Source organism: Mirounga leonina, unplaced genomic scaffold, assembly GCF_011800145.1.
Source record: "Mirounga leonina isolate KUSES-001 unplaced genomic scaffold, KU_Mleo_1.0 Mir_82, whole genome shotgun sequence".
Classification (NCBI taxonomy): Eukaryota; Metazoa; Chordata; class Mammalia; order Carnivora; family Phocidae; genus Mirounga; species Mirounga leonina.
Window position 1 is genome coordinate 45200113 of NW_023270825.1, and position 18450 is coordinate 45218562.

Consider the following 18450-nt stretch of genomic DNA (forward strand, 5'->3'; position numbering starts at 1 on the left):
GGCTCCTGGGATCGAGTCCCACATCGGGCTCCCTGCTCAGTGGGGAGCCTGCTTCTCCCTCTCCCTCTGCCTGCCGCTCTGCCTACTTGTGCTATCTCTCTGTCAAATAAATAAATTAAAAAAAAAAAAGAAAAAAAAGTGTATATAGGTGCAAACTTTAACGTACAGTAAATTTACCTGTTAACCAAACAGTCCAAACGAATAATCTGGGCTTTAAACTACAAAACAAACTCCTCATCTCTTGAGGCATAAAAGGAACAGAGATGGGCAAAGATTTCCAGGTGTGGTGAGGGTGAGAAGGGGGACGTGTCCTCATCCCCATTTTTTCACAGACAAAACACTATTATTTATGAGGATTGATTAAACCTCAGAGATGCAAAATTATTCAATATGTGTTCATATGTTCACCACCTTTAGAAGTGAGAAGGCCAATGGAAGCCCGCGGTGTCAAGGGACATCATTAATGAGCAAGTTACCACTGTGGGTAAGCTGGACCTCAGTCCTACTGGGAGCTCTCCGAGAAACTTTGTGGAATATCCCTTAGAATGTCTTACTAAAGGGTATGGGACTGGGCTGTTTACCCAGCACCTCCCATCCCTCCATAGTTAAGGGTCACTCCAGGGGTGTTAAATTCTCAGCACCTGCAGCCTCCCCTCAGGCAGAGAGACAAAGGAAGTTTATATAAACACTATAAGGCAGGGGTTCCCAAATCTCCGGAATCACCGGGACGACCCAGATTGCAGGACCCCATCCCAGAGTTTCTGATTCAGTAGGTCTGGGGTGGGGTTGGAGAATGCATTTCTAACAGATTCCTGGGTGATGCTGATGCTGTTGGTCCAGGGATGACATTTTGAAAATCACTGCTCTGGGCCAAAGCATCAATAGTATCTGTTACTTACTAATATCTAAAGGATAGTAGTCATTAAGGAGACAAAGGGTCAGAGGGAAACTAGAGCTGTCTGGGTAAAGGAAACCCTCTACAAAGACCTGAGGCTGGAGGGAGTCTGTGTGGTTAGAGGAACTGCAAGGTAGTGCTGAGTGAGAAAGAGAAAGACCAGATGAGGCTGGCAAAGTGTGTGGGGATGAGATCAGTCAGGGCCTTGGAGGCATGGTAAGGATTTAGGGTCTTTTTCCTAAGAGAAAGGCAAAGGTATTGAATGGTTTTATTTTTTATTTTATTTTATTTTTAAAGTGAATGGTTTTAAATAGGACAGTGACCTGATCAGGCTTGCACTAAAGTGGTGGCAGTAGAGATGGAGAGAAGTAGATGGATCTCATAAATATGTAGGAGAAAGAATCAACAGGACTTGATGATGGATGAAGAAGAGGAAAGAGGTGAAGAATGTATCATAGATGACTCCTAAGTATCTGGTCTGTGCAGTTGGATTGAGAACCACCCTACAAGGAAAGACCCAGGCAGGGTTCAGTAGTGTGCACGTTGAGTCTGAGGCTCATGTGGGACACCTAAGTGGAGACCTGCAATAAGCAATTAGGTATACAACCCTAGAGCTCATGGAAACTCTTAAAAGCATAAAATTGAACAAAAGCCGAAATGGCTGCACTAATGCTTCAGCGAAGCTCGATTTTAAAGTAACCTTCTTCCTCTCTTTCATAAACCTCCCCTCCTCCCTTCTTAGCCTTTTGTTTCAGGAACCCGGTACCACCCTGAAGACATGACAAAGGGGGCTGGCAGCAAGCACACGATTCTGGTCAAAACCAGCTAGATCCTGTATTTCCCTATAAAACCCTTCAGCCCCTTCCTCCAGGGCGGGCTTGCAGTTTTTTTGAAGGCCATAACCTGCTGCAGCCTCCTTTGCCAGGCAAAACAATAAAGCTATTGCTCCTCTTTATCCCAAACTCTGTCTTCATGTGACATTTTGCTCCAAAGCATGGAGGCCAGTTTTTGACAATACTCAGAGAATTCTGGGTTGGTGATTTAAATTTGGGAGTTATTAACATGTAGCTGGTGTTCAAGCCACAGGCTGGGTGAGCCCCCTAAAAAGAGATCTTTGAATGAGAACAAAAGGAGGTTCAGACAGAACCTCAAGGACTCCAACAAATCATGGTTATGATGAGGAACATGATCCAGCAAAAGGGTCTGAGAAGAAGCAAGGGAAGACCAAGAAAAAAATATGGCGTGACAGAAGACAAGGGAAGTGTTACAAGGATGAAAGGCTTAAGAACTGCCAAGAAATCAAATCAGGTGAGGGCTATTTATTTATTTATGTAATTTTAAGATGAGAGTTTAAAACGCCTTTCAAATTTAGTGAGATGGAGGTAATTCATGAGCCCAACATGAGCCACTTTAGTTGAACAGGAGGCAGAAACAAGGATGAAATTGGTTCCATAGTAAGAGAGTGGTAATGGAAATGGAGACAGTGAGCATAAAAGACAATGCTTAAAATGCTTTTGAGAAGTTTTGATATCTATGAAGGGGAGGACAGCAACTAAGGAGACAGTGAAGTCCGGGGTGAACTTCATGACCTGTCTTCCTTCCAGTCTTTCAAATGTTGGGGAAAACTGGAGCATATTTAAATGCTGAGAGGAAGTCTCTGGGTTGAGAAAGTCTGAAGACCCTGGAAATGGATAATTGAGAATTTATTAATTGAGGAGGAAATGGAATGCAAGGTACAGGTGGATTAACCTTTGATACGAACACAGATGTCTCTTCTGCCTAATGGCAGCCAAGGAGGAGAAAGCACCTTGTGCAGATGCAGGTAGGATTAAAGGTTCAGTAGCATAAGTCAAGGGGTTTCTACTCAGATGGCTTCAATGTTCAATGGAAATAGGAGATGAAGTCATGGGAGAGGGAGGAGTGAGTCTAGTTTGGAAGGGGCTAGGGTTGACTATTCAAGGACAGTGGAGAAGACTGGAGAATGATTTTTTTTAGTGGGGGGAGGGGTAGAGGGAGAGAGAGAATCCCAAGCAGGCTCCACACCCAGTGCAGAGCCCGAGGCAGGGGCTTGATCTCAAAACCCTGAGATCACGACCTACGCCAAAACCAAGAGTTGGACGCTCAACGGACTGAGCCACCCAAGTGCCCCTGATTTTTTTTTTTAATACTGGAAGGGGAAAAAAACCTCATGGCTTGAATGCAAACTGATTTTCGCAAGTGGGCTGTTTTTGTATGAAGATGAGGACAGTACCTATGAACATTGACATACTTGTTTACAGCTCAGAGATCAGAGACACCATGCTACTCAATATGCATGTGGCCCTGAAAAACACATCAATATTTATATGTGATGTTTATACTCTTGGTTCTAATGATCTTCTAGAGTTTAAGTTTCTTGGAGGCATGGATCTGGGATGTGCATCTGGGCTCATCTGGCATGCTACATTTCATTCTTTCATTCATTTCACAACTATTGAGCACTTGCCATATGACAGGCACTGTGCTAGGTGCTGGGGGATATGACCCTGAACAAGGCAGACAAGGGCAGTTTCCCACAAGGACCTCCATTCACATGGACTACAACACTGATGGTGCCCCAGGAGCTAGTCATCACAATGCAATTGGAAGTTCCCTCCCTCCGAGGAGCTTACATTCTAGGCAGAGGGGAAGACTGGGTGGGATGGAGACAAGCAAACACATGAGATAATTTCAAATTTTTGTTAAGTTTTATGGAAGAAAAAAAGCAGATGAGGAAATAGAAAGTAATTTGGGGGTGGAGACAAAGGTTACTATCAACTCTGTGGCCTTTCTGAAGAGATGATGTTGGGGCTGAGAAAGACCAAGTCTTGGGAAGAGCCAGGGCAGTGGCAGGGAGAAAGGCAAGTGCTAAGACAGAAGAGGGACGAGGACTCTAGGACCAGAGACAGTGAGCAGGAGCTCAGCGAGGTAGGTTGGCCCAGATCCCATGCTGCCTCTTGAGCCATGTAAGGAGTTTGGGTTTTATCCTAAGCTTGATGGAAAACCCTTGATGTTTCTAAGAGAAGAGTAAATGTTGTGATTTGCACATTTAAAGGATCACTCTAGCTACTGTGTAGGAAATGGACTGCGTGGGGAGAGAGCAGAGAGGCCACTTAGGAAGCTACTGAATAAATAATCCAAGTGAGAAGACAGTGGCTAGGACTAGGATGATGATGGTGAAGATGCAGAGAAGTGGATCAATGATGGATTGATTTCAGAGACAGATTTGGTGTTAAATTAGTCCCTGGCAGAGATGTTAAATTTGTCACAGCTGGGTGGGCGGGGATGGTGGTAAAGCTGATACCTCGTTTTTTGTTTTGTTTTGTTTTTAGGCTGAGTGAATGGATGGGTAGTGGTGCTATTTACTGAGATGGAAAATACTGGAGCAGGAACAGATATTGGGGTAGAGCCAGTCTCACACTGTACACACTAGTTGGAAATGCCTATTACACATGGATCTCCAACTCTGGAGCCCCAAGGACAGGTCTGGGCTGGACATTTGGGAATCATCAGCATAGGGACAGTATTGTAAGTCTCTCAGGAGGAGGAGATCAGCTAGAGAGAAAATGCATATAGAGAAGGAAAGAGTGTCCAGACGGTCTACACCGCTGTGCTAAATTTAGGTATGGGCTAGAGGAGAAGGAGCCAGCAAGGGAGACTGAAAAAGAAGACAGAGAGGTAGAAGAAAAACAAGGATGTGGCAACTTCCAAATTCCAAGAGGAGCGAGCGTTTAGAAAGACAGCACCATGTGTTTTGCAACACAGAGGTCATGAGTGACTGTAAGAACAGTTTCAGGGGAATGGTGGAAACAGAGACCAGTTTGGGGGCAAGTTAAAATGTAATTTAGGGTTGAGGAAGTAGAGATGTTGCATAAAGGTGTCTCATCTGAGTGGTTTTGTGTTCTACAGGACCACGGCAGTTGAACAGGTAGTGGAGAGATACATGTGATCAAGAGAGACCTTTTTCTTCCTTTCTTTAAATGGAGGTGCTAGAGTCAGTTTATTCAGCAATGGTAATGATCTGGAAGGAAGAGTAGAATTAGATGAAGCAGAAAAAACTTCTGATGTGGGAATAGGGTGGAAACCTCCAAAAGCACAGTCTGAAAGAGAGGATGGGATCCAAAAATGAAGAGTTTATCTTTTAATAGGTGCAGGGACGCTTTTTCCATTTGCTTACTAAAGTTCTTAATTATTTGTTGAATGCAGGTCAAAGGAGAGAACAGATTTGCAGTGACACCTCCCAGGCACCAGATGGGGATGTTCAGCTGCAGTCAAGTCTCTGTCACCTGAGCGCCTTCTTAGGAGCAAGTAGGTAAGAGGTACTTCTGTCCTACGTTGGACGGGGTTGGCCCTAGGGCAACTGTAATTGTAGGTGACTTTCTGGTTTGGCTCTTTCAGTGGAACTGCAACTCCTGTTTTGGGAAGAAGAGAAGGTTTATGCATGTGAAGAGGACATTGTGATACAAAGCACAAAGAGCAGGGATCATTTCCCAGAATGGGGGTTGGGAGTCAGTCCGTGTTTTACCTGCCACTAAAAATTGGGAGGAACCAGCTAGACACTAAATAACACTGAAAATCAGGGAGGAGACTAGCGTGATCCTTCACCAGGAAACACTTGAACAAGTCAGAGTTTCTGGTGTGTTGTCGGAACTGACTGCACGAAGGCAGTGGTGGGGAAATGGCCTCTTAGCCTGTGGCCTTGGAGGGATCTGCGAGTGGTGGCCCTGCTGTCCCAGGCCAGTGGGTCCCCAGCAGCGCCTCTGGGCTGGGCACGTTGGCATCTGTGTTGTCACCCCCGGTTCTCTGTTATGGGCCTTGGAATCTGCCCTAGTTGTACCGAAATAATCTCTTAATCACATCCTTCCTTTCTTACATCCGGGCCCCAATCTGACCTCCTGGGAGGGAGTCCACTGAACAGCACAATAACCCAGCCAGCCCCACCCTCTTGTTGGCTAATATTAACAGTATTTATTTAAATATGTTTATGCACGATTTGCTATATCCCGCTGTGTGTTTCTACTTGTGTAAGATGGTTAGAGCCTTCCAATAACCCAATCCAATCCTTGCAAACTGGTATTTCTTCTATCGTGGCAAGGGGTGTTCCTATTTCCCCTGAATCTGTGGAATTAGACCCAAATCCCAGAGGCATCTTGGTTTTAGGTTTAAGCAAACTATTTCTCCCTTATATTTTCCAGTCTTTATGCACGCTCCTGGCTCCTTTGTTCTGAAAAAGCATCTTTGCTCCTGTGGCACCTCCATATTACCGTACTAGTTCTTGCTTTCCTTTCACTGATAAACATCCCTTTTGCTTCTTCAGCTCTTTGAAACCTGTCTCAGCCAGCTATAAAATTGTCCTCTGCAAGGTGAGCAATGATTTTTGCCAGTCTTTGTGTTCTTCAATCACTCTTTATTCTCCTGGACTCCTCTGCATCATTTGATAGTGATGACCACCTTTTCCTCCTTGAAATGTTTTTTTCTTTCCTTGCTTTTTCCTATCCTTTCTTCCCCCGCCCCCCACTCCGCCCTTCCTTCCTTTGATTTGCCTGACACTGGACTAACCTGATCTTTTTTTTCACCTCTGATCCTTTCCTCTGTTGCCTTAGAGGACTCTTCTTCCTGAGTCCTGCCCTTGGGGAGCAGTTAGTTACCCCTGGGTCAGGCTCCTTTGGGGGTGGAGCCATCTCTTCAGGCTTGCCTCTATGTTAATGACTTCTCTCAGAGATTTGATCCCCTCACAAGATAGCCAGGCTTATTTATCTAATTACCCTCTAAATGTTTCCACTGGGATATACGGCTCTCAGCCCAAGTTGAGTATTTCTTTTTTAAAACGTCCCGTCTTCCCCTTACTCCCTAACATCTGCTCCTCCCTATTTCCCATTTCCCAGTTCAGTAACTCCACTGTTCTTCCTGCCTGGTCACCCAAACATAAAAACTTTGAAGCATGAAGCATGTATGACTTTCTTTTTTCAGACCTAGGTTTTAATTCCGGTTCTCTGGCCATCAGGTAACTCACATTAAATAAGGATGATCATAAAAACTCAGGGTTGTTGTGAGGAACATTTAAAGTGTGCTGCACTGCACTTAGAACACCAAAAATGCTCAAAAGCTTTTGACAATAACTCTTTTGAACTTCTTTTTTTTTTTTTAAAGATTTTATTTATTTATTTGAGAGAGAGAATGAGAGAGAGCACATGAGAGGGGGGAGGGTCAGAGGGAGAAGCAGACTCCCTGCCGAGCAGGGAGCCCGATGCGGGACTCGATCCCGGGACTCCAGGATCATGACCTGAGCCGAAGGCAGTCGCTTAACCAACTGAGCCACCCAGGCGCCCATACTCTTTTGAACTTCTGTCCACCCCTCAATCCCTATTACTTTTCTTACACCGAAGTTAGGAGCAGATTCCAAACCAGCCTTCTGGATTCTAGTCCCTAGCTCTTCCAATCCATCATGCATTATTTTTACTGGGTTCGTCTTACTTGAACTTTCATGATATTACTACCATGTACCAACTTTTTAATGGCTCACTGTTTTCTGTCTCGGAATCCAAACTTCTGTCCTATCTACTCTGGCCTCACTCTATGCCCACTCTTCCCCAGAGCATCTTCTGGGCATTTCTTCCTTTCTTCTCCATAGCGGTGAGCATGCCACGCTCACTTCTGCCTCGTGATTTCACATACTACTCCTCTTGATAGGCCTAACTCCATTCTTCAGACCCAGTTAGATTTAGCTTCTTCATAAAGACGTTCTATGACTTCCCTGATGACCTTCTTTTGGAGGTTAGGTTATCATAGTCCTCATAGCGGGTTTGTACTTCACGATTTAGATGTTACAGTGATAGTTTTTCTCCCTTCTGACTTTATTTTTATTTTTATTTTTTTTAAAGATTTTATTTATTTATTTGACAGAGAGAGGCACAGCGAGAGAGGGAACACAAGCAGGGGGAGTGGGAGAGGGAGAAGCAGGCCTCTCGCAGAGCAGGGAGCCCGATGTGGGGCTCGATCCCAGGACCCTGAGATCATGACCTGAGCCGAAGGCAGACGCTTAACCGACTGAGCCACCCAGGCGCCCCCCTTCTGGCTTTTTTAATGAATCATTTCTTTAAATACTTGTACATAAATATTAATGCTAGGCAAAAGATGGAAAAATCATGTGCTCATTGACCATTTATTTGTATATCTTCTTTGGAGAACTGCCTATTCAGATTATTTGCTCATTTAATTATGTCTTATTGTTGATTTATAATAGCTTTATATATTCTAGATATAAGTCCCTTAAAAGATATACGATTTACAAATTTTTTTCCCATTCTGTGGGTTATTTTTTCACATTTTTCATGCTGTCTTTTGAAATTTAGTTATTTTTTTATTTTGATAAAATTGAATTTAGTTTTTCTTTTGTTGCTTTTGCTTTGATGTCTTATCTAAGAAGCTATTGCCTAATCCAAGATTACAAAGATTTACTCCTATGTTTTCTTCTGAGAATTTTAGAGTTTAGATCTTAAATTTAGGTCTGTAATCCATTTTGAGTTAATTTTTGTATTCAGTGTAAGGTAGGGGCCTAATTTATTCTTTTTGCACGTGGATATCCTTTATGATGTTTTAAATATAAGCCTCCTACATTAGATAGATGTTCCTTTAAGACCTTGTGACGTGTTATACATCTACGTGTCTCTGTGCCCTGCACTGTACTAAGCACACAATTAGCTACCTTGTTTGTGTGAGCCTATGTGTGAACCCTTCATATTTTTGTCAAGGACAGACTATCTCACAAAATGACATGATGTTCAAAATTAAATCAAAGAAAAGAGTTTTTAAAGTATCCCCCAGCGTGGTTTCCTGCAAAAAATTTTCTATACTCTGGAGTGGCAAATACAAGCAGCGCATTTCTTTCCCCTTGAAATAGATTTCATTGCTATCTCAGAGTCTGTGTCGAAACATCCCCACCCCCGGCAAATCTGCCCTGTTTCTAGGTTTGCCAGTCCTTTTCTTGCCGTTCGCAGTGACTACCACTTTTATAAAAACAGTGGCCCTTGCAACCTTCCTTCCCATTCTTCACACTCCATGCCCCTTGATTTCTACCTCCTTAGTAGCTTTACCAGTATCTTCCATTTTTGGCAATCCCTGGGATGAAGAATTCTGCTCACCTGGTATTCGACAGGAATAATTCATTACATTTCATCTTGCTGGCCTCATATGGTGGTTTTAAGTGCATTTTTAGCCACCCATACACATTCACACTCACACAAACCTTATTTTTTCCTATCACCCAACATCTCTTTCTTTCAAACCCAGTGGGTATATTTTGTATTAACCTTTTAGAAATATAAAAGCACAGTTTAGGGCGCCTGGGTGGCTCAGTTGGTTAAGCGACTGCCTTCGGCTCAGGTCATGATCCTGGAGTCCCGGGATCGAGTCCCGCATCGGGCTCCCTGCTCGGCGGGGAGTCTGCTTCTCCCTCTGACCCTCCCCCCTCTCATGTGCTCTCTCTCTCAAATAAATAAATAAATAATCTAAAAAAATAAAAAATAAAAGCACAGTTTAGGTAGGCTCAGAGAAAAAGCTGAAATCAACCTGTGGATTACCCAGCCCAAGGGCTGCATTTGACGGCACATCTGTGAGGTATCATTTGGTCTAAATCTAAGACCAGTGCTTGGTACCTTATTTGGATATTGCTGCTTTCAGTGCTTGGGCTGTTCTTCCAAACACTGGAGTTCTCAGCTACTTTTCAGCATGATGTCAGTATCACAAGTATTGCATTGTCTTGGAGGTTCTAGTGGGGGATTTCAGATAAGATTCCACATCTGAATATACTGAAAAACATTAAGTAGAAGTAAACATTTAAGAAATGCACTTGAAAGCCAATCACTTGATAAACAGGGGAAAAAAAAAACCAGTTTCAGCAATTGGAGTCTGACTCCCCTTTCATCTTCAAAACAAGCGCCAGCTTGAAATACTCAAAAAGAAGGCCGAAGGGACCGGCTGCACCCATCGTAATCTAATTATTCCTCCGATGGTACTTAACAGAGGGTCACTGCCTTCCCGGGCGCTATACTGCTCAAACATAAACTGCTGATTTTCTAAAGATAGGAAAGTCTCTTGTCACGCTAGAACTAAGCTATTTCAAATGTTGAGAAATGGGGCTGTTATTTACAATATTAACCATCCCCTCTGTCACTAAATGTAGGGAACATTCAAGAAGTGCGCAGTAGTCAGCACAGTAGGCACTGTGGTGGGAGGTTGTTCAGAAAGTACTCACTGGAAAGTGAGAAAAGAACTAGAATGTGGAAACTGAGTGTTAAAAGGGTTTCTGAGACATGACAGTTAGCTTCGAAAAATTTGTCTGAAGGAAGGGGAATATTCAGAAAGGATATGGATATTTTTGGTTCTACAGAGGCATATTTGAGAAGCAGGAGTTATTCAGGACTTACTGGAACACTTGCAAAGGTCATTAAGGTACAATGCTCATTCCTGGCTTCATTTTAAATCTCTGTCCTTCCCTTTCCCGCCTCCCCCTGCCCCTAATTTTGTGCCACTTACAATGTATGCTATCTCATAGCCTATGCATCCTTATACATTGCCACAAATCTTTTTGAGATAAGATGTGGAAATAACAAACACATAAAATTTTAAAAGCCAGGATTTCCCTAGTAATGAGATTTCTCCCTGACCTACTGTTTCTTTGACATTTGTATTGATTGGGTACCAGCATGTTTTCATTTTCTTTGTTTCAAGCTATTTGTAAATTTGTGGGCAGTGCAAAGAATTTAAGTCCCTGCTCTCAAAGAACTCATGTTTTATTTGGGGGATATTAAGAAACTTTGACAAAAGGAAACCCCTGAAAATCCTGCCACGGAGTCCAGCAGCTTCTCCATCAGCTGTGTCCATCATTGTGAATGTGATGGCATGCATAGAGAAATTGAGATGCTGGATGAAATTTAAGGTGGTGACAGAAAAGTCCTGAATGCAAAGCTTTGGAGTTTGTAGAAAATGAAGGAAAAAATCTCCCATGATCTCAACACCAAGACAGCTTCTTATCATTTTAGTGTATTTCCTTCCAGTCTTTTTTCTCTGAATATTTGAAGATAAGCTTGTGATGTTACAGCCACATGTACAGTTTTGAACAGCTTTTTACCCTAACAAGCAATTCCCTATTTTATTAAGATCGTTTTCCTATATATTTTCAGCACCATAATTTACACAAATATTCCCTCCTCTCTGGACATTCATACTGCTTCCAAGAGAACCATCTGGAACCTCCATGAGTAGAAATAATTGGAGAGTGGAGAGACGACAGACTTGAGGCATCAGTTTCTCCATGATGACTAGCTGAAAATACTGTAGTGGTTTTCCCTATTTTTTGTGCCAGACCTCTGGCATCTGAATTTCGCTGCTTTCCTTTCACTCTTTTACGGGTCCCACCCCTTTCTTGAGGCCTCTAACCTCGTTTCCCAACTGCGTTGATGAACTAAGGTTTATTTGCCTAGTTAGGTTCCTTTTCAAAGTAATTGACACAGTTCAAGAACACTGAGACTTTAAAAACTGGGGTCTTTTACGGGACCTGAGATATCTGAGTCTTTCTGACCCAGACTTTTTGAGTCATGTGTTTGCCAGCGAGGCAGGTTCCCTGGCTAGCTGTTTCTGAATTGAGCGCAACAATAAATGGGTGAAGCGGTAATGAGGTGGGAAGCAGGAGGACCATTTTCTATCACTAGTCAGTCTCAACAGGTAGAGTTCTTTAGTTCTTCTCGGTACCTGCTGGCACCATTCCAGAGCTATTAAAATTCTTTCAAGGTGTGGCTGAGGGTGGGGTAGAAGATGTTCAGCCATCTGAAAGCCTTAGTAGACTGTTAGTTCTAAGTTGCATATAAAAATACACAAAGAACTGGAGCGGCTGAAGAAACAGTTTCTGAGTAAAACTCATTGCACTGCATTCCACACACACCCCCACCCCCAAACAAGAGCGTCGTAGGGTGTATTCGACTTGCTTCTGGTTGGAGCTTCCGAACGGGTTAAGAGCGCAAGCAAACTCTTGGGAGTCCAGTAGGAGTTGCTGGTTGTGCCGGACATTGCTTACAAAGCAATTTTTGTGGTTCGCCTCCCTCTGGGTTTTTTCATTCTTTTGTGGGATGTTCATGGAGCTGCCCTGGGCATCTACTTTCTAAAGTTTTTTCGTCCCAAACCCCTCTCTCCAGCTCCCAGAGTGTGGCACCTCTTCCCGCCCCGAGACTTCTGGACTGGCTCCAGGCGTGGGGAGGGGGCGGGGGACTTTGTTCCCTGAACACGACCTTGCCCTGGGAATTTCCTGTAGCCGTTTCTCACGGACAAGCCCCCTTCTCCCGCTGGAAGCACAGGCAACCCGCGACACGCTCCGGCAAAGTCGAAGACCCGAGCGCGAAACGCAGCGCCCCACCGCCCACCCACGCCCCCGCGGGAGGCGGCCTGCGCTCCCCTCGCTCCCCCTCCTCAGGTCCCGCCGCCGAGAGCCCGGATGTTGGATTCAATCCCTACGCCCGGTCCTTCATTTCCATAAAAGGGCAGCGGCTCGGCGGGGCTGAGATTGCTGCGCCGCGGGCGCCCCCCGCCTCCCCAGCACAGCTCCCACCCCTGCGGCGCGCGCCGCCCCGCCCCCAGCCCGGGAGTGCGCGCGGCCCCCAGCCCGCAGCACGGCCGCGGGGGGACGGTGAGGGACGTGGGTGAGGCGGCCCGACCCGCTCCGAGCGGCTCGGCGGGGCGGAGGAGGAGGGAGCAGGCGCGCCCTGCCAGAGCCGGACTCCGACTGAGGGGGCGGGGAGAGAGGGGTGGAGCGCTGGGAGGGAGGCGAGGGGCCGCGACGACAGGACTCCATTAGTCGCTCCAGCCGGGAGGCAGCGCTTCGCCGGCTGAGGAGGGGGACCGGACGCTGCCGCCCCACGAGCCGCCGCGCCCGCGCCTGTTGCGGCGCGGATCCCTGGCCGCGAGCGCAAGGAGCCTGCGGTGAGGGGCCGGGATCCCGGCTGGGACCTGAGGGGGAGCGCGGGCGGGGACGAGGAATGTGAAGCCCGCGGGCGGCGTCTTCTCGGGCCGGGGTGCGGTCTGCAGGCGGGCAGGTGAAGCCCGCCGCGGTCCGCTAGGCGAGGGCCGCTGGGCCGGGGCCGCGCGGGGCGGACGGGCGGCGCCGTGTCCGCCGAGGGCTGCCGCGGGCAGGGGAGTGCTGGGCGGCCGCCGGGAAGGGCGCGGGGAGCAGAATCCCGCACCGCCGCCGCTCTCCCGAGTTCGTGCGGAAACCCTCGGGTCCTCCACCTTCTCCCGCTCCGCGGTCGACTCTGCGAATTCGGTGGGATTTGCCTTCCTTTGGGGGAGTGACGCTTACGAGAGCCATTTCCTCCGTGCTCGCAGGAAGGAGCCATGGCTCTGGACGGGATAAGGATGCCAGATGGCTGCTACGCGGATGGGACGTGGGAACTGAGTGTTCATGTGACGGACCTGAACCGCGATGTCACCCTAAGAGTGACCGGGGAGGTGCACATTGGAGGGGTGATGCTCAAGTTGGTGGAAAAACTTGGTGAGTAGCATCTCAGCCCTCCAGCCGCGCCTAGATAACGACCTCCAGACTGAGGCGGCGGCTGAGGGCCGGGCCGGGCCGGGGGGGGGGGGGGCGGGGGCGGCTTGCGGCTGGGGGAGGGGTGGGTTTTGGAAATCTTGCTTGGCATCGCGCAAATACTTTTCAAAATTGTAAGATCTTTCAGTACTTAAGCAAAAAGACTTTTTCACCTTTGTATCTTGTTTTGCGTTGTTACTGTTTGAAGTTTTCTTAATGTGATTCCAGCCTCCCAATTAATAAACTTAATTGTGTAGTTACTGGCGAGAACGCCTTATTTCTTTACATTCAGCGACTTGACGTTAGAAGAAATGAGAAAAGTGCGCATTTATGTGGAGAGGGCGGAAATTACAGGGCTCTGGTTATCAGTTACTTATCTTCAGTGTACCTGAATGTTGGTGACATCTGGTATTGAGGATGATGCAAAAAATTTTTAAAGTACAAATTGCACCGGAAAAGATGCAACTTCTGGCGCCAATATGAAGGTTCTTTAGCTGTGCTACTACGTGATGGAGTGTATTAAAATGTTCCAGTCATCCACTCTTAACGAGGGGTGGGGCAGTGTTTGACTATCTGTAGTCTGTGCTTTAAATGAGCTATTTCGAGTGTTCAGTTGTATATTAAGCTCATGAAAGAATTTTGTGCTATAAAACAGGCATAATTAAACTAAATCGAGATTCATCATATTTGCTTGGGTACAAATATATACTGCGTTGATTTAAAACTGACTCAATTTTAAATAATAGGGTATCCAACAATATGGACTGTAAGAAAATTCTGCAGTACGTATTTTGGTTGTGATGCATTAAATAATTTTTAGCTTTAAGAATCAACTAAAATGATTCTGTAGATGATTTTATCCCAGAAATGCTCAGAGGTGTGTCTTCCTGAGCTTAACACGCCTTTTTTATGCCATGCAGTTCTGGTAAGGTGATGTGTGGCACTGCCTTTTTTTTTTTTCTGTCTTTTTGAAACAGAGCATTCATTCTTGAAGCCAGTCTGGAAAAGTAGAGAAGTGTTTGTTTATCAGGAAATGTGTTTCTTAACCAAGGGATTGTTGTATACCTAACATACAAATCTATGGAACTAGTGCCCCAATGGTATTTGCAAAATAAGGCAGAATTCATTTAGGTGGATCTTTGTATCTCTACAGGAAGTTTAATTATTGAAGGACCAAAAAGAAGGCCCTTACAAGGTAGACTCTTCCTTAGGGCTGTGCATTGTTGGGCTCTCTGAGACTTGGCCCAGGAAGGCAAGCCCCCCGGGTAGTCCTTTGAAAATGAGATTTTGCTGTATTGTTAATCCAATTAACTGTTGGTTAACATTGTTCTTACCTGATATAACTGCATCAATCACTGTAAAATATCTGTGAATCTTTTTTGTCCAGCATTAGTGTGGGATCATTTAAGGAAGAAAATAACAATTTTTAATGTTTCCTTTGTTTTCAGAGGAAACAAGGATTTGCATCAGAAGTTGCTTATATATGATAAATGGACCTTATTAATAACACTGGCTTCAATAAGAGATATTTCTTATTGTGAAAAAGGAGCTGTTGAAGGTGACTGAGACAACTTAATAGTTTCTTGAAAGCCAGTCTTTATCTGATGAATAAGTAATGACTTCTATATTTACATTGCATTGATTAGAACTGTTTATTACACAGAATCACAGGCATAAATAGAAATACAGAGAATAAACTATTTGCAGACAGAACTGATGTTAATTTTAAGTGATTGTAATCTGAATCTTTTAATGTTGATACATTTTTTATTTTTTATGCAGTGAAAAGAAGCCCAATAAACTGGGTATGTGGAAACCTTGCATTTTTCTTGAACTGAACCAGTACTGCTCTCTTATATTTTGACTTCCAAATAGAAAGTGCTTTTCATCATTATTCTGACTTCTCTGGTGCATGTAGAGCTAAATAATTTTTTGCTTCTGGTTTTAGGATTAGATACTTTGAATGGTAAGCTAATTTGTTACCTATTGGTAAGTGAAAAAAGGAGAAATTGAGTAGGGCAGCGCTTAAAGTTTACAAACCTGGTCAAATTAGAAAGGAACTTTATAGTTCTTGAAAGGTGCCTAAAACTGCAGTGGCCTGCCTTTTGAAACACTGAGTTGTGTCACTGAAGGTATTAAAGGGTGGTCTGGGTGGCTACTTGTCAGCAACAACAGTACATCCGAGCAGCTTGCAGGATCTAGATGATTAGAGGTAGAGATAGCAGAGGGTCTTGTGTCTTGGGATTGCAGACCAGGGATGGACAATTGGCAGAACCTGGCTACAATGGCCTTGAGACAGTTATGGTACTTTGGGAACAGAAGGTATCACAGCTTTGACCAGTGTCTTCAGACTCCAGATGCCTCTCTGGTACCTTTCTTGTTCAGATCAGAATCTGTACGAAAACCAAAAGCATTAAGTTTTAAGGCTTTCTTCCTATGTAATCAGTGATAACAATTATTTCCTGGGGATTGATAGATTCTCTGGTGACTCCTCCCTTCAAGATTGTAGTAAAATTTTGTATGTGGGGGGATGCCTGGGTGGCTCAGTGGGTTAAGCGTCTACCTTCAGCTCAGGTCATGATCCCAGGGTCCTGGGATGGAGTCCCACATCCGGCTCCTTGCTCAGCGGGAAGCCTGCTTCTCCCTGTCCCTCTGCAGCTTCCCCGCTTGTGCGCGCTCTCTCTCTCTCTCTGACAAATAAATAAAAAAAATCTTTAAAAAAAATAAAATAAAATTTTGTATGTGGTGCACTTGGCTGGCTCAGTCTGAAGAGTGTGTGACTCTTGATCTCAAGGTCATCAGTTCAGAGTTCCACATTGAGTGTAGAGATTACTTAAATATTTAAAAAATAAAATAAATAAAATTTTGTATGTATGTACATATATGGGATTTTTTGAGAAGAGGCTTTTTAGCTTTCGTTAGATTCTGTGATTTAAAAAAAAAAGTTATGACACAACCCCTGGGTTTGACCCCTGAAGGTCAGCCTTACCCTGAAGGTATAGTGGTCAGCTCAGACATAGGCACGTTAATTAAGCAAGCTAAAGAATTTTATAAAGAACTTTCGTACTTCAGTTAAGGTCATTAAATCATGATTCTTTGATTCATGACTTTGAATCAAAGATCTGAAAGGCCTCCTTTAAATCTAAGTGTAAAATTCATATGTCATTCTGCACTAACCTTTTAAAAGAAAATAAAGAGTGTATACTATGAAGAAGTAGGTTTTAGGGAATTATATCCTGATGTCACAGAAAACTTTGCATCTGTGACTTAGTTTAGGCTGATATTAGACAAATTATCTCAAGATTGGTCCCCTCAATGTTTATACCTCATTCTAAGAATGAAAAATTGTTACTTTTGCCATTTTTAAAAATCCAGGTTGAAAGCTTGAAATCAAACTTGAAAAATTTATTGTAGTTTGTTAAAAATAATTTTCAAACCTGTATAGTGTTTTTTATTTTGTGGGGTTTTTTTATTTCAAAGAGTTAATATGTAAAACAGTAGGGATAAAGATTATAAAAGTAAGACATCAGAGAATAAATTTATAAACTAATTATTCAAAAATAAATTTTGTAAGGAAGAGGCCCAATTTTATGGGATTCCCTTATGTTCTGGAGATCAAGAAATATTAAAACTGTTCTTCTAGGGGCGCCTGGGTGGCTCAGTCGTTAAGCGTCTGCCTTCGGCTCGGGTTATGGTCCCAGGGTCCTAGGATTGATCCCACATCGGGCTCCCTAGCTCGGCAGGAAGCCTGCTTCTCCCTCTCCCACTCCCCCTGCTTGTGTTCTCTCTCTCACTGTGTCTCTGTCAAATAAATAAAAATCTTAAAAAAACCAAAACTGTTCTTCTACTCACTAGTATTCAGAACTTAGTATCGAGGATTCTAAATGACAGAGATGCTTTGTTTCACTGCGTTTTGCGCTTTATAAATGTCTTTTCTGAACTTTTTTTTCTTTTCTGAACTTCTTTGTACAATTAAATATTACCTTTCTGTAGAAATTCATATTAGTTAGAGGATAAGGAATTTATTGTTACATGGAACTCACTGGAGTCTCCAGCCAGCAGCTCTGTGAGCTTGGAGGGAGGAATAGACTGATTTCTAAGTTTCTTTTCACTCTGATTCTATGAGTAGGAAAAACGTAGAAGTTGGGCTAGATCAGGTTAAATAATAATCCAGAGAAAAAGTACAGATTGGGGGATTCAGGAGTAACTAAAAAGAAAGGTATGGAGTTGATGTAGAAAGTTTAAGGAATGTTTCTGAATATAGCCTTTATAAAGAAGTCCTTGAAGTGTGTTATGTTCTTGCTGTAAATAATGAAATAGAGTACATTTATGTTGGAATTGCATGTTCAGATGGAGTTAGGTTGTGAGGTTGGCACACATGACAAAGTAGATTTTAGTTAAAATAATCCCTAAAAATCCCTTAAAAATGCTCATGAATTATATTATACATTCATTCCATCTCCCAGAAATGCAAAATAACTAGTTTTTCCTTCAGAAACTTTAAAAATAAATTTCTTTAGTTGAGCACCAGATGAAGAGGTTGGCTTGCATTAGGGGATTTGTTGCACAAAAATACTTTAAATTCTAGAACGAAGCTTGGCAATATGAACACAGGGAGAAAAGCATGTGTAACTGGACAGCTCCCTTTTCCTACTTGTGCTTAGTGCTCCTTGGGGAAGGCATGTTTATCTCGTGAAATGGTGTCTGTGCTATTGAAATCCTGTTTTTTTTCCCTGAATGCTTATGGTTGAATTCATAGAAATATCTACATGGTGCAGATTCACAGCATTTATTTTGAAATATACCAAAATTATAAAAACATTTTTTAAAAATCTTTTAGAATGGGATGGGAGAAAAATTCAGTGGTAAAATCATATATATTAAAATGGGTTGAATTTAGTTAAGTATGTACTGTCTGATAGCAGATTTACTCTGTTTAGAATATTAATGATCCGTAAGAAAT

At 43.7% G+C, this 18450-nt stretch overlaps 1 protein-coding gene and 1 long non-coding RNA gene across 4 annotated transcripts in view; both read left to right on the plus strand.

Annotated features, from left to right (window-relative positions):
- LOC118002053 overlaps nt 1-1742 on the plus strand; it is a 45023-nt gene extending 43281 nt beyond the window's left edge. Inside the window, exon 3 of the long non-coding RNA XR_004676930.1 lies at nt 1638-1742. This is a non-coding gene — a long non-coding RNA (uncharacterized LOC118002053). The remainder of the gene's footprint in view (nt 1-1637) is intronic.
- Nucleotides 1743-5141: 3399 nt separating this feature from the next.
- Nucleotides 5142-18450, plus strand: part of FERMT2 (fermitin family member 2) — a 95571-nt gene continuing 82262 nt past the window's right edge. The window contains exons 1-2 of one of the 3 annotated variants that reach the window (XM_034992286.1): nt 5142-5225; nt 13286-13451. In XM_034992286.1, the coding sequence (XP_034848177.1) occupies nt 13295-13451 (157 nt within the window). In that variant the 5' untranslated portion in view covers nt 5142-5225; nt 13286-13294. Of the gene's footprint in view, nt 5226-12710; nt 12884-13285; nt 13452-18450 lie in introns of those variants that run through there. The other 2 variants (XM_034992285.1, XM_034992287.1) reach the window with 2 other exon arrangements.